Source organism: Diabrotica undecimpunctata, chromosome 7, assembly GCF_040954645.1.
Source record: "Diabrotica undecimpunctata isolate CICGRU chromosome 7, icDiaUnde3, whole genome shotgun sequence".
In the NCBI taxonomy this organism is placed as follows: Eukaryota; Metazoa; Arthropoda; class Insecta; order Coleoptera; family Chrysomelidae; genus Diabrotica; species Diabrotica undecimpunctata.
Window position 1 is genome coordinate 122,454,966 of NC_092809.1, and position 12,280 is coordinate 122,467,245.

The window sequence follows — 12,280 nt, forward strand, 5'->3', positions numbered from 1 at the left end:
CGAAATGTCTGGATATTGTTCTGAAGCTATTTTCTTGTGGCATTTTAAAGTAAATACTATTTAAATGGGAATAACCCACAATTAAAGGTTAAAGTACGTTTATTGACGTTTCAATTTCCACTTCGGAAATCGTTCTCTTTCTTAGTGGAAGTGGAAATTGAAACGTCAATAAACGTACTTTAACCTTTAATTGTGGCTTATTCCCATTGAAATGTCTGGAATTAAAAAAGGATACACTTGATATCGCTAGCAGCAATTTCCAATGTAAATAATCAATTGGATTAAGTTTATTCTCTTTTGAAAATCTAAAATGCATTTTCAAAGTGTTAAATAAAAACCTTATGAAATGTTTATGATATATAACGGGATAAAAAAGATGCTACACTATTATTTATTATCTTTCTGAAGTATTGGCACTTTATTTTCAGAATTTTTTTTTAAACTAGTACCTAACTAGAGTACAGTATCATACATAAAGTAGTTTATAATACAAATTATTCAAATCACGATATAAAAAAAAATTAAAGTTGCATGCATACAAAATAAACTGCCTCTCAACTTTCAAAAACCCGCTTCTTGCAAGTTAACTTTGGAACGGCGCTCTAATTTGCTTATAGTGCGCTGTTGAATCGTTTATTCCTTTCAACTTCGCGGATGTCCCTTTCAATTTCAAATCTTCTAACGTCTGTTCTTTGTAGAAAGTCTTGTCGTTCCAAATATCTAAAATGAAGTAAACTAGATCAGCATCAAAGAAATACAACTATATTACTACTAGTTGATAAAAACAAATTAAGAAAAGACACTGAGAGGATAATATTTTACCCCTCTCAGTCAAATTGTTTATTTTTTAAAGATAAAATAAAATTGTTCGGACAAGACGATTTTTAAACTTCTTCTAATATCTAACGGCATCGAAGTTTCGGTATTTCGATGAACCCCCATCATAGCAAAGGGGATCATGTGACACTTTACTTGAAAGGTTATCAAAATCTGATTCCAAGAAATTCTCTAACTGTTAATATTTCCATTAATAAATTTCAATAATAAGAACTCAAAATTTTAGTTTATTAGGTGTTCAAAATGTTCTTGTATTGTCTCTGTATCGTACAGTAGAAGTTTGTCATTGACCACACGTCTAAGAGTATTGAAGTGGTATGTCTGGTCCGTTTTGTTCTATGGATGTGAAACCTGGACAACATAAAAAGTTTTAATAAATCAGACATTATCGGGTTCTGGTGTTACCATCGCATGCGCAGAATCCCGTGGACAGAACACATATCGTAACGAACGTGTGCTAGAGAGTATGCACAACGAGGGAGAATTGATCAACATCATCAAAATGAGACTTCAGGCTTATAATGAGAGGACCTAAATAACGCTTATTCCGGTTGATCATCTGGGGCAAAATCGAAGGAAAACGCTGTGTAGAAAGAAAACAACTGTCCTAGATGCCTAACATTAGACAATGAACAGATCGAAAGGTCGAGGAATTGTTTTATCTAGCTGCCTACAGAGAAACACTTCATCAGCTTGTTAATGGAAGGTACAAGTACATACAATAGCTTCCCCAATTAGGATTGACGACAAAGAAGTAGCACGAGTATGCCAAGCATTAAAGAATAGAAAATCACCAATCCCAGGCAATATCCCACCTGAGCTACTCAAGTACGGTACAATCAAATTATATAAGCAGCTAGCAAGCCTTTACCAAAAATTTATTAACGGAGAGAGTATACCGGAGGACATCGTTTATCACAACAACTTATAAGAAGGGAAGTAAAGATGTATGTGACAATTATCGAGGAATCGCAGTCCTTGGCACCATCTCGAGAGTTTACAGAAAACTCATCAAAAAGAGAATGGAAGATAGATTCTGTAATATGGAGGCTGAAGAACAGGCCGGCTTTAGAACAGGTAGATCAACTATTGACCATCTGTTTACTGTTACCCAGCTAATCGAAAGAAAAGTAGCACAAAATCAACTAATACATCAGCTCTACGTGGACCTTAAAAAAGCTTATGATAATGTGCCACAACAAAAACTCTGGGAAGCTCCCGAGAAAACAAATATTAGTGTAACCTTAATCAAGGCTATTCAAGACCTCTACAAGAACAACACAAGTAAAATAAAGAAAGGTCAGGAGGTATCCAAGGGTTGCACTATCAGCAAAGGACTCAAGCGATGAAGACGTGGAAAAGAAAATGCGGAAACATGGGAATTCCTCTAAACGACGCAATATTGTAAGCATTGAGTTTTGCAGACGACCAGATAGTGATGGCCCAAGACTATGAAGACCTCGAATATATGACCCGTAAACTTATCGAAGAATACGAACTATGGGGCTAGAAGTAAATATCAAGAAAACTGAATACATGTCAATTGGGGCAGTTCAACAAAATCTAATCTTGGAAGAAATACAGCGAGAAATAAATCACTGTCAAAAATACAAATATTTAGGCATGCAAATAACCAACGATGGCAAACTAGACGAAGAAATTACACATAGAAATAAATCAAAATATTCCTGGAAAAAACCCTGAAACCATGGAAAAGAAAGTGCGAAGGAATGGGTATACCAGTAAGGAACGAATATCTATATACGCTAAGTTTTGCCGACGACCAAATAGTGATCGCACAAGACGAGGATGACCTCAGTTTTATGATGAGAAAACTGGAGCAGGAATATACAAAGAATGGGATGGAAATAAACCTAAAGAAAACTGAATACCTAACAACGGAGAATACAGAAATAAAACAGCTGGAAATAGACGAAGGTAAACAAACCAAAGGAACAGACAAGTATAAGTATTTAGGTTTCATAATATCAAACAAAGAAACAACGGAGGAAGATATAAAAAATAGACTAGTACAAACAAGAGACTGCATACGAAAATTGAACCCGGTACTATGGGATAAGAACATCAGCATGAAAACAAAGAAAAAAATATATAATACCATGACAAGAAGTATCCTCACTTATGGGTGTGAAAATTGGACAATAAATAAGAAAACCAAAAACAAAATAAGAGCAACAGAGATGGAATTTCTAAGGAGAAGCTGCAGAGTAACGAGAAGAGATAGGATAAATAACATGGAGATTAAGAGGAGAATGGGCATGAACTCCGACATAATAGACTACATCGAACAGAAGAGGTTAACCTGGTACGGACATGTCAGAAGAGCAGACCAAAATCGGTGGATAAATAGAATAACAGAGTGGAGCCCGATAGGAAGAAGAAAGAGAGGCAGACCCCGAAGATCTTTCAGAGATGAGGTGGACGAAGCAATGAGTAGAAGAAACCTACAGGAAGGGGACTGGCTAAACAGGAAAAATTGGAGAAAACGGTTGAGTGAAGGAATACAGTGAAAACTGTGGAAATCCTTGTATATATATAAATAACCAGGGAAGACAAGCCATTAGGCAATTAAAGAGTTTACTGTGGGACAAAACAATCTCCAAAGCAAAAAAAACCCAAAATCTATAACAGCATTATAAAAAGCATTGTTACATATGGAAGTGAGGTATGGCCACTGAAAGGAAAAAACTTAAAAGCATTAAAAGCAACAGAAATGGACTTCTGGAGAAGAGCGGCTGGAAAATCAAGATTAGACAGAGTTAGAAACGAAAGAATACGAGAAATTATGGGTGCTAAGCAGGAAAATAACAGAGAACATCAGAATAAATCAACTAAGATGGTATGGATACATCCAAAGAATGGATGAACACAGAATACCAAAGAAAGTATTGAACTGGACACCGCATGGAAGAAGAAAGCAAGGTAGACCGAGATTAAGTTGGAGAGAAGGAATCGATAAAGACTTAAGGGAGAGGGGAGTTAAAGAAAATCTTTGAAACGACTGAAATAAATGGAGATGGCGTAGAACGTTATAAACTGATTGATTGATTGTTAATGAGACGATAGCTAACGCTTGAAAACAAGCACGGCACACAAAGAAGGAAGTGTTCTTCATTCACCTGCTGACAGTAGTATAACCTATTTTTTGTTTGTTCTATAAGATGCTGTAAAATTTCTCTAGTTATGTTGTTACATTCTCACATCTCTTACATCCTACAAGTAGATCAGCAAAGGTTTGTGGATTTGTCTGATATATCTTGAACTTTGGGTAACCTCAAAAGAAAAAGTCTAATGGAACAAGATCCAGTGGTGCAGGTGGCCATTCTAAGGGTTGACGTCGTCCAATCCACTGTTCGTGAAAAACTGTGTTTAAATAATTTCAGTCTCTGCTTGCATGAGACGAAGCCCCGTCTTCCTGGCAAATGATGTCTTGTTGAAAATATTGTGGATGATTTGTGATTATGTCCGTACATTTAGCTTTTCCTGAAATTGTGTATGACCTTCACGAAACAAACGAGGATTTGTATCAAACCAGTACCTGACATTTTGACGGTGAACGTGGCCTTTCAAACAAAATGTAGGGTTCATCTCAATTTAAATCCAATGTGAATAAAGATCATGAGATGAATCGGATGTTATTGATACAATAAATTGTAAAGACTGAAATTCAACATATATTGGGTAAAGCCACCAGTATCTACATAGAAGAGTTGTTGTACACAAACATCGTGTACAAACCAACAAATTAAACATTACAGCCTTAGCCAGGCATTCTCTAGAAAAGCCATTTCTTTGATTTTCAGAAAATGTACAGATTTTTGAAAAAGAACAGAACTACAACAAAAAATGCGTATTGGAGATGATTCAAATAAAGAAAGATCAAAATTCTATCAATAATAAGACCGATATCAAAGATCTCTCCAATATGTATCACAACTTAATAAATTGAGTTGTTTTTTGAAGTGTGCCCTTGGCATGTCGTCTCCGGTGTAATTAATAAACGTATGAAAAACTGATTGCAACTTGGTGCAAGTTTCTATGTTTATTAATTTGTCCAACTATTGCGCAATATGGTGTAATATTGCGTAGTTGGCCGGTACGCTCTTGTTGTGGCATTATCTTGAAGAGACAATGCCATTATGGTTTTATTAGGTGGTGGAAATAAAACACATTCTTTCTAAGAAGAAAAAAACTCAGCTTCAGAGTCTTAGAAAGAAACAGAGCCCTTCGAGCAAAGTGCTCTAGGGAGCTACCCTACACGGGTAAAACACACACTGTACACTGTACTATCTTGACTCACTTGAGATCCGAAAATGTCCCATATTTAAAGATAAATTAACTTTTATATGAAACTTTTTCATTTCTCGACCAATTAAATTTAATTATTTGTTCCAGAAGGAAGGGCGATGCACATCGAGATGCGTGATTGGTGGCATCTGATGACAGGCAGATATTTAAGATACGATCCTGAACCACTTGTATTTTGAAGTAGAGGAGATTTGCCTAAAACGCGGACGCAGGGTAAATGGGGACATTCAAAATGTCAATAATAAAGTGGGGAGTTGACCGCCGAACGTCTCATGGGTGTTCTTAGTTACCTACTAACTAGTACTAACCAGTTTGCAGTCAGTAGTCGAGTTAGAAGCTTATGTTTGTTTTGTGTATATTTTTTCCCTTAAATAACGAATATTAAATATATAAAAATTTATTTGATACGTCCCTTGCTGATGGCGTGACAGCAGCCTGAAGCTATTTTGTTTCTCAATGTTTTTGCCGAATCATCTGAAAACAAATATTAGCGGCGTAATTGTCGAATTTGACCTCGCCTTAATTGCGTTTTAATTTAATCATTTTTCAATTTAATCACAGAAGAGAGATCCGATTGACCGCGGATGATTTTACCTAACAAGCCTTCCAGAATCCTTGCTCTTCATGGTTAAAAGCAAGTGGGTTGTTTATCTTAAGGTTAAGAAAGCAAATCCGCTCTTAATAGATGGGTGCTGCCCCACCAGGCTTATCTGCAGTGTATTATGAGACTGGGTGGATTACCAAGGAAAACTTTATTGTATGGTTTAAAAAGTTTATTGAGTTTGCTAATCTTGGACCTCAAAAACCAGTGTTGTTTATTCTTGATGGTCACAGTTACCATATAAAAAGTTTAGTGTTATCCACCACACACCATACATTGATTACAACCGCTCGATGTCTCATTTGATGGTTGATGGCACCACTTAGTACCTTTTATGAACAAGAGGTTAAAAAATAGTTGCTTAATCACCCTGGCAGGAATGTTATAATTTATCAAATAGGATAATTAATCAATGCTGCTTTTTCAAGGGCAGCTAATGTTCAAACCGCAGTGAAGGGATTTGAAAAAAACAGGAATGTATCCTTTAAATAGATATGTATTCCCTGATTACCTGTTTGAGGTATTTTCAGATACCACGGAACAACCAAACCACAATTCTGAGCAGCAGATATCATGCGCCACTACTACCACCACCACAAACAATAGAACAGACACTCTAGTTCTTCAAGTGGAACAGCGCCTTCTTAAGAAGCTTCTCCTGAGCCCTCTAGTTCAACAGGTGGGTCTATGTTGCCCAAATGCTTTTCTGCTTTCACCAAAAGTTTTGATGCACTTACCCCAAGAAAAAGAGCGTGTAAAAAAGAATAGTGACAAGAGGAAAGGTAAAACTGTCATATTAAGATCATCACCATACAAGGCTGAACTAGAGGCAGAAGAACAGGAGCGCAAAGAGAGACAAGAAGGTAAACAAAAACGACCTTTTCAACAAAAATAAAAAATCTGCGACTTCCAGTGATAATCTATTACAGAAAAGAAAGACTAGAGAACCAGTCCTGCCACTGCCCATGTAAATGAAACAAAAATAAATGGTTTGTCTACCCAAAATAAGCGTAAAAAGATTCAGGCTGAAGATTCTGATACATCCTCTAATGAAGACGAGGAAGAAGAAGACGAAGAAGCTTGTATTTTTGCAACGAGATGTACACGACACTTTTATATGCGATTTTTGTTTATAGTTTGTTTTTTATTTTTTAATACTGTTCATACTGTTATACTGTACCTACTGTTTAATAATGTTCAATACTTCATTACATGTTTAATTAAAAAATAACCTAATATTTCTATGTACCCCATTTTACCCAACCTTCCTTTAAAAAGAAAGTATTTGCACATTTTCAAAAATGTCTATTTCTGACCTTATATATTTTTTGTTAAATACACAATATCTGTTTTCTAGTACCTCAAGACACACTTTAACTAAATAATTGTGTAAAATATTTTATTTATTACAAATGTTCCCATTTTGGGGAACTCTTTCGTATAACATTTCGAACTAATTTAAAAAATACTTATTTGATATTGTTCTTAAACACTACCAACAACTATTCAAATAACTAAATTTTTTACAAATGCTTATCAATATATATCTCAAGAGTAAAAGATGACCTGATAGAAAAAGATCCTCCTAGCTATATACTCCAACACACTGTATTTTATAATTTTACATTCTGAAAATTTCAGTTTAAATAGAGTATTTTTGTCCTTTTGTTGGTCTAACCATTTCTATTAAAACCTACTATAATGAATACACACATTATGCTCATATTAAAACATTCACAAAATACTACTCACCCATCTTTTCCTTTATTAAAAGTCTGTAATTCTTCCTCAATATTCTGTTCCCTTTTATAGCTATCCCAATCCAATTTGGTTTTTTCTAATGTGCTAATTTTCGGCTTTTTAGTGAGTTGATTCAGAACATTACCTATGCCACTCAGTCCAGCAGATCTTTTACTTTTACCACTAGAAACACTTTGTTCAGTATGTGTTCCTAATAAACGAGCTTCGGCTGAATCTAAAATCCAAAAAAATCATAAAAAACGTTGCAGTACCAAAAAAAGGATCAAAGAATTGAACTCAAAGTGTAAAGATGTGTTTTCTAGTAAATTTAATATTAATTACTTACAAATAATTTTAATTGAAAATATCATAACGAAAAACTTAGGAAAAACTAGGCTTGTCTCCTAAACTGCAAAGGCAATGGGAAGAATAACGTAGTATACCGAATTAAGAAGTTGTTAAAAGTTTTAGTGAATTTATGTTGAAAGAAAGAGTGCTATATTCGGCGTGACCGCAGAAGTTCATCAGGAGCTTTTTAATGTTCCGGAAAACGTCTCCATAACACGCTATGTTGCCCAAGTACTCGAGATGACTAAAGGAATCTCGTCCGTATTCAATAAGAAGTTCGGTCGCTTGGATGAGTTAAAGAATCAACAGCCTAAAGTTGGAAGAGTACCGCGATTAGAAGAGATGGTCCTTGATATTTGCTGTATATGGGGGCCAGGATGTCTTTTAAATACAAGACAAGCTGCGAGAACATATAGCGTGCTTCAACTAATTTGAAGAAAATCGTGTGTAATTGATATTAAGAATTTGGTTTTACCAAAGATAGGCACTACAAAATCTGGATTGGAAGTTTGTGAGAAGCATGACTGAAGTGATCTTCCGAGAAACCGGCGTACGAATTACTGTGTGTTGCATTAACCCGAAGAGTGTCCTTTATAGACAGTAGATTGTTATTCCTTCTTGAAGGAATTATGCAGAGCTGGACAGTCCTGTAGATTCCGCCATCCTGGGCCTTCTTATAGGGTTGCTGCTCGGGACGTTCAGATCTATGAGGGGAGCAGTGTAACATAATAGCGTTTTCCGTATAATGTGTCAATGACGACCCATACACAAAAATATTCTCGATAGCGGGTGAGGTACGACGAAGCATGCATTGGTAATGAATAAATAGAGATGGATTACTAAAGATGATTCTCGAATGATATTTTTGGTATATACATATGGAGCGCTATTATTAGTTAGTGGAGTTTTTAAGAGAGTATTGTGTTGTATAAATAAATAGTTTATATAAATTAGAACCGCTCGTTTTATATATAATTACTCGTTTTCAAGATTGTTTTGAATGAACTTAGACATCTGAATTGATATTTTAAACTTCTGTTTGGGGAGGCCTTGAATCCGCGTTCTTAATATTTGCTTCCTTTAGAGACATTGGCATAGTCTCTATTGAGGGTCCTAATTGTTGGTCTTCCTCTTCCATGTCTTGTTGAAGATATACAACATAAACAAATGGGACGTAACAATACTTGAAATAACTGGACTAGCAGGAAATCAGGAAGAGATTTTGAGCAGCGAGGGTTCATCATTTAGGATAGGGCAGATATGATTTGTCTTCTTTCACATAAACTCAGGTACTCCAGAAAAGGATAATAGACTCATAGAATACTTGGGTACTATAGACTAGTATGGGAATGCCTAGAACTCAATATACTGGCAAAACAAAACAGTGCCTTAGTAGTATCGGCATAAGGTCGTCGAGGAATACATGGCAATGAAAAAAAAAGTGTGGATCTGAACACAACAAAAGTCTCACAGAAAAATATATCTGTTCAAACATATGGCCACATCTATATTGGATGAGCATGTGCTAAAAGGTCTGAAGTGTTGGCATAAAACAAAATATAATGAGAAGGGACTTGTTGCTGCCTGAACCACCTAAATTGTCTTGACTTGGTGATTGGTATGAAACACAAGCTCTTCAGTGGCATTAACACTAGCACTGGCGAAGTTCGAAAACTGCATATCTCCAGTGCTTTCGAACTCTCATCTTACTTACCAAAACACAGCTTTGTATGGTCTCTACATGCATTCCACAACAAGACTATAAATGAGCTACCTGTTTATATTTAGGGATGACAACACAGGCTACAGTAATGTATTCACCAAGTTGCCTACTTCACAACTTTCACCTTACTTGCTAGCCATAGCTTATACAGTTTCTACTGCCATCCCATAGGCCATAGTCAGAAATGGCTCTGGCCCATGATCAGTTTCCTGGCAGCATTTAGAGACGTGATATAGATGATGGTGTATAAATCACCTAGCTGTCTGTATCTCCTTTCTACCCATGTATTAAAGGTGTTGCTAACATAAAACTTCAGCCTCCGTAGAACTTCCCATAAATTTACTACCATGAGGTACTTAATTTCGATCAATTGTTATTTTATCAGCAACACTACATACATAGGTACTTACTAAACTATGACAAAATATTATGAAATAAGAAAACTGTTGCAAATTGAACACATAGTTAAACAACCGGAACTACCATAATTAAAAGAAGTTTACAAAAACTGTAAAAATAGTTAAAATACATGTAACGCACGTTTAAATTATGTTTTTCCATAAATAGATAGAATGTAGCTCAATCTCCTTGATACAAGCTGTACCTAAATAAACCTTCTATGCTCAGAATATGTTAAGAAAGAAGAAAATTCAAAATTTGGAATACATGTAAAGCATACCTACTCAAAATTCCAAAGTAGCACAAATATTAAATGCCATATATATAGAAAAAATTCTAGGCTAGCTACTTTAGAACTAGCTCAAATGTTAGGCATATACATCATTTAAAAAGCCTTAGAACAGATGATAAAACTCATCATTAAAGGTAAATATAAATTAAACTTTTTTGACTGAAATTAAATTTTACTAATAAAATACTTGCAAAAATTACCTGCACTAACTTCTTTCTCAACCTTAACTTCTTCACCAGCAAATTCAAAAATTTGTGTGACTTTAACTTTATTAGCAGGCTTTGATTCTGTACTAGACGATTGGGAAGAACTACTTGATTTGCTAACATTTTCCTTAGGTTTTGAAGATGTAGGTTGGGTTGATTTAATACTGCCTTTTGTTTTAAAACCTGTATCTTTAACAAAATCTGCCCACAGATCATCAACATTTGCTTTTGTTTCTTCAGATTTGGTTTCCTCTATATCTTCATTTTTATTTTCTAAAACAATTTACATTTTCATAAAACTTATATAATTTATATATAAGTACTTTAGTTAGTAATAAAATAATAAATTATATAATTTATTATTTTATTACTATTTTATTTCCTCTCTATGAGATAAAAATCAAAATTAATTTCATATTTTTGTGATAAAGTTTGTTGTAGGTATAGTTGTTTTAAACAATTATTACTAAATAATTACATGGAGTATAATTAATTATATCTTCATATACACTATTCCCTGAGATCTACCAAATAAATTGACGATTGTTGCGGCCGGTAGTTTAAAGATAATATTAACATAATAAAGACAAGTTTATGAAATACCGGTAGTGTTGAAGATTACTTTGCTAGTAATGATTGAGTAATTTTGAACAAAAATACTACTTACCTATTTTTTCCTTTCCAATTTTCTTACGGCTTTTCTTTTTCTTTCTAGAAGATTTTCCGGATGTTTCTTCGGATTCGGATATTGAATCATCCTCGTCAATTTCTGAAGGTAAGTCATCTACTTTTTCATTGGGTACATAGTCTTCATCACTAGAATCACTATCATCTGGTAAATCAGCATTATTCATATCTCTTTATAATTAATTATACAAGGAACAGTACTGCAACTTTAGTACCTAATAAGTTTTGTAAACATTGGTTGCGCTACTTCCTTAAAATTAAAATTACTGAACTGGCTTGGTATTTGAATGAATATGGCTTTTAACACATAGACAGAGAGATCAACAACATACACAAACTTTTGACGTATAAATTAATTATTGACATGCTATGCTTAAAACCGGAAAAAGAGATCCTAAACATGTGCATGTGTAATTCACAGAACAAGAATAAAATGACAAAATGATTTCATTTGAAACTGACAAAACTTATATGTGTTCTGTGGTTATATCCAAAAATGTAAGATGTAAAATGTAACTTAAGAAAGAAATTGACAACAAACACTAGTTATAATTTTATTATATAGCAAAATAGAAAGAAACAATACATATCCTAAACAAATCAAAATGAAAGACATCAAAATAGAACAATTTAAATAATTCTATTGTTGATCAATATTATATACCTGAGTCACAGAATAATAAACAATCAGAATGCCAACTCTGCTTGAAAAAATAAGAACGAGCATCTCCAGCAACCAGTGCTGTTCAGTGACATTTTACCTGGTGTGCATAGAAAAATGAACCCGGTTTAATTTATTTACGGCAACTACAGACATAATATGCACTTATTATTCGTAATTTTAGTTGAAGAATAGATTAAATTATTTCAAATGTACTAAATTATTAATCTCTAAAAATTTAAATTACAATTCTGTCGTAGCTTGTCACAAATTTCTCAATTCGAGTCTATGATTCCGTTTAAAATATGGCGATCGCGTGCTGACAAACTTCAAAGGCGGCATCTGAGAGTGGGCATTCTGACTCTGTTATTTATTCTGTGCCTGAGTAGCGAGCTTTTAACACATATTATATTAGTTTTGAGTATGGGTGAGAATAATACTGTATTATATTTCTTTC

The 12,280-nt window shown here is 34.3% G+C and overlaps 1 protein-coding gene across 1 annotated transcript; it reads right to left on the bottom strand.

Annotated features, from left to right (window-relative positions):
• Positions 1–387: 387 nt before the first annotated feature.
• Positions 388–11,546, bottom strand: Yeti (yeti). Its single transcript, XM_072539552.1, has 4 exons — positions 11,143–11,546; positions 10,470–10,748; positions 7,520–7,742; positions 388–720 (listed from the first exon to the last, which is right to left on the bottom strand). Exons 1-4 carry the CDS (start codon positions 11,327–11,329, stop codon positions 612–614), a joined length of 798 nt encoding a protein of 265 aa, XP_072395653.1. The 5' UTR covers positions 11,330–11,546; the 3' UTR covers positions 388–611.
• Positions 11,547–12,280: the final 734 nt, after the last annotated feature.

Coding starts and splice junctions, on each gene's coding strand:
- Yeti (XM_072539552.1), bottom strand. CDS start 11,329: ATGAATAATGCTGATTTACCAGATGATAGTGATTCTAGTGATGAAGAC. Junction 7,743..10,469: donor TGAGAAAGAAGTTAGTGCAG/GTAATTTTTGCA, acceptor TTTGGATTTTAG/ATTCAGCCGAAGCTCGTTTA. Junction 721..7,519: donor TTTAATAAAGGAAAAGATGG/GTGAGTAGTATT, acceptor ACTTCATTTTAG/ATATTTGGAACGACAAGACT.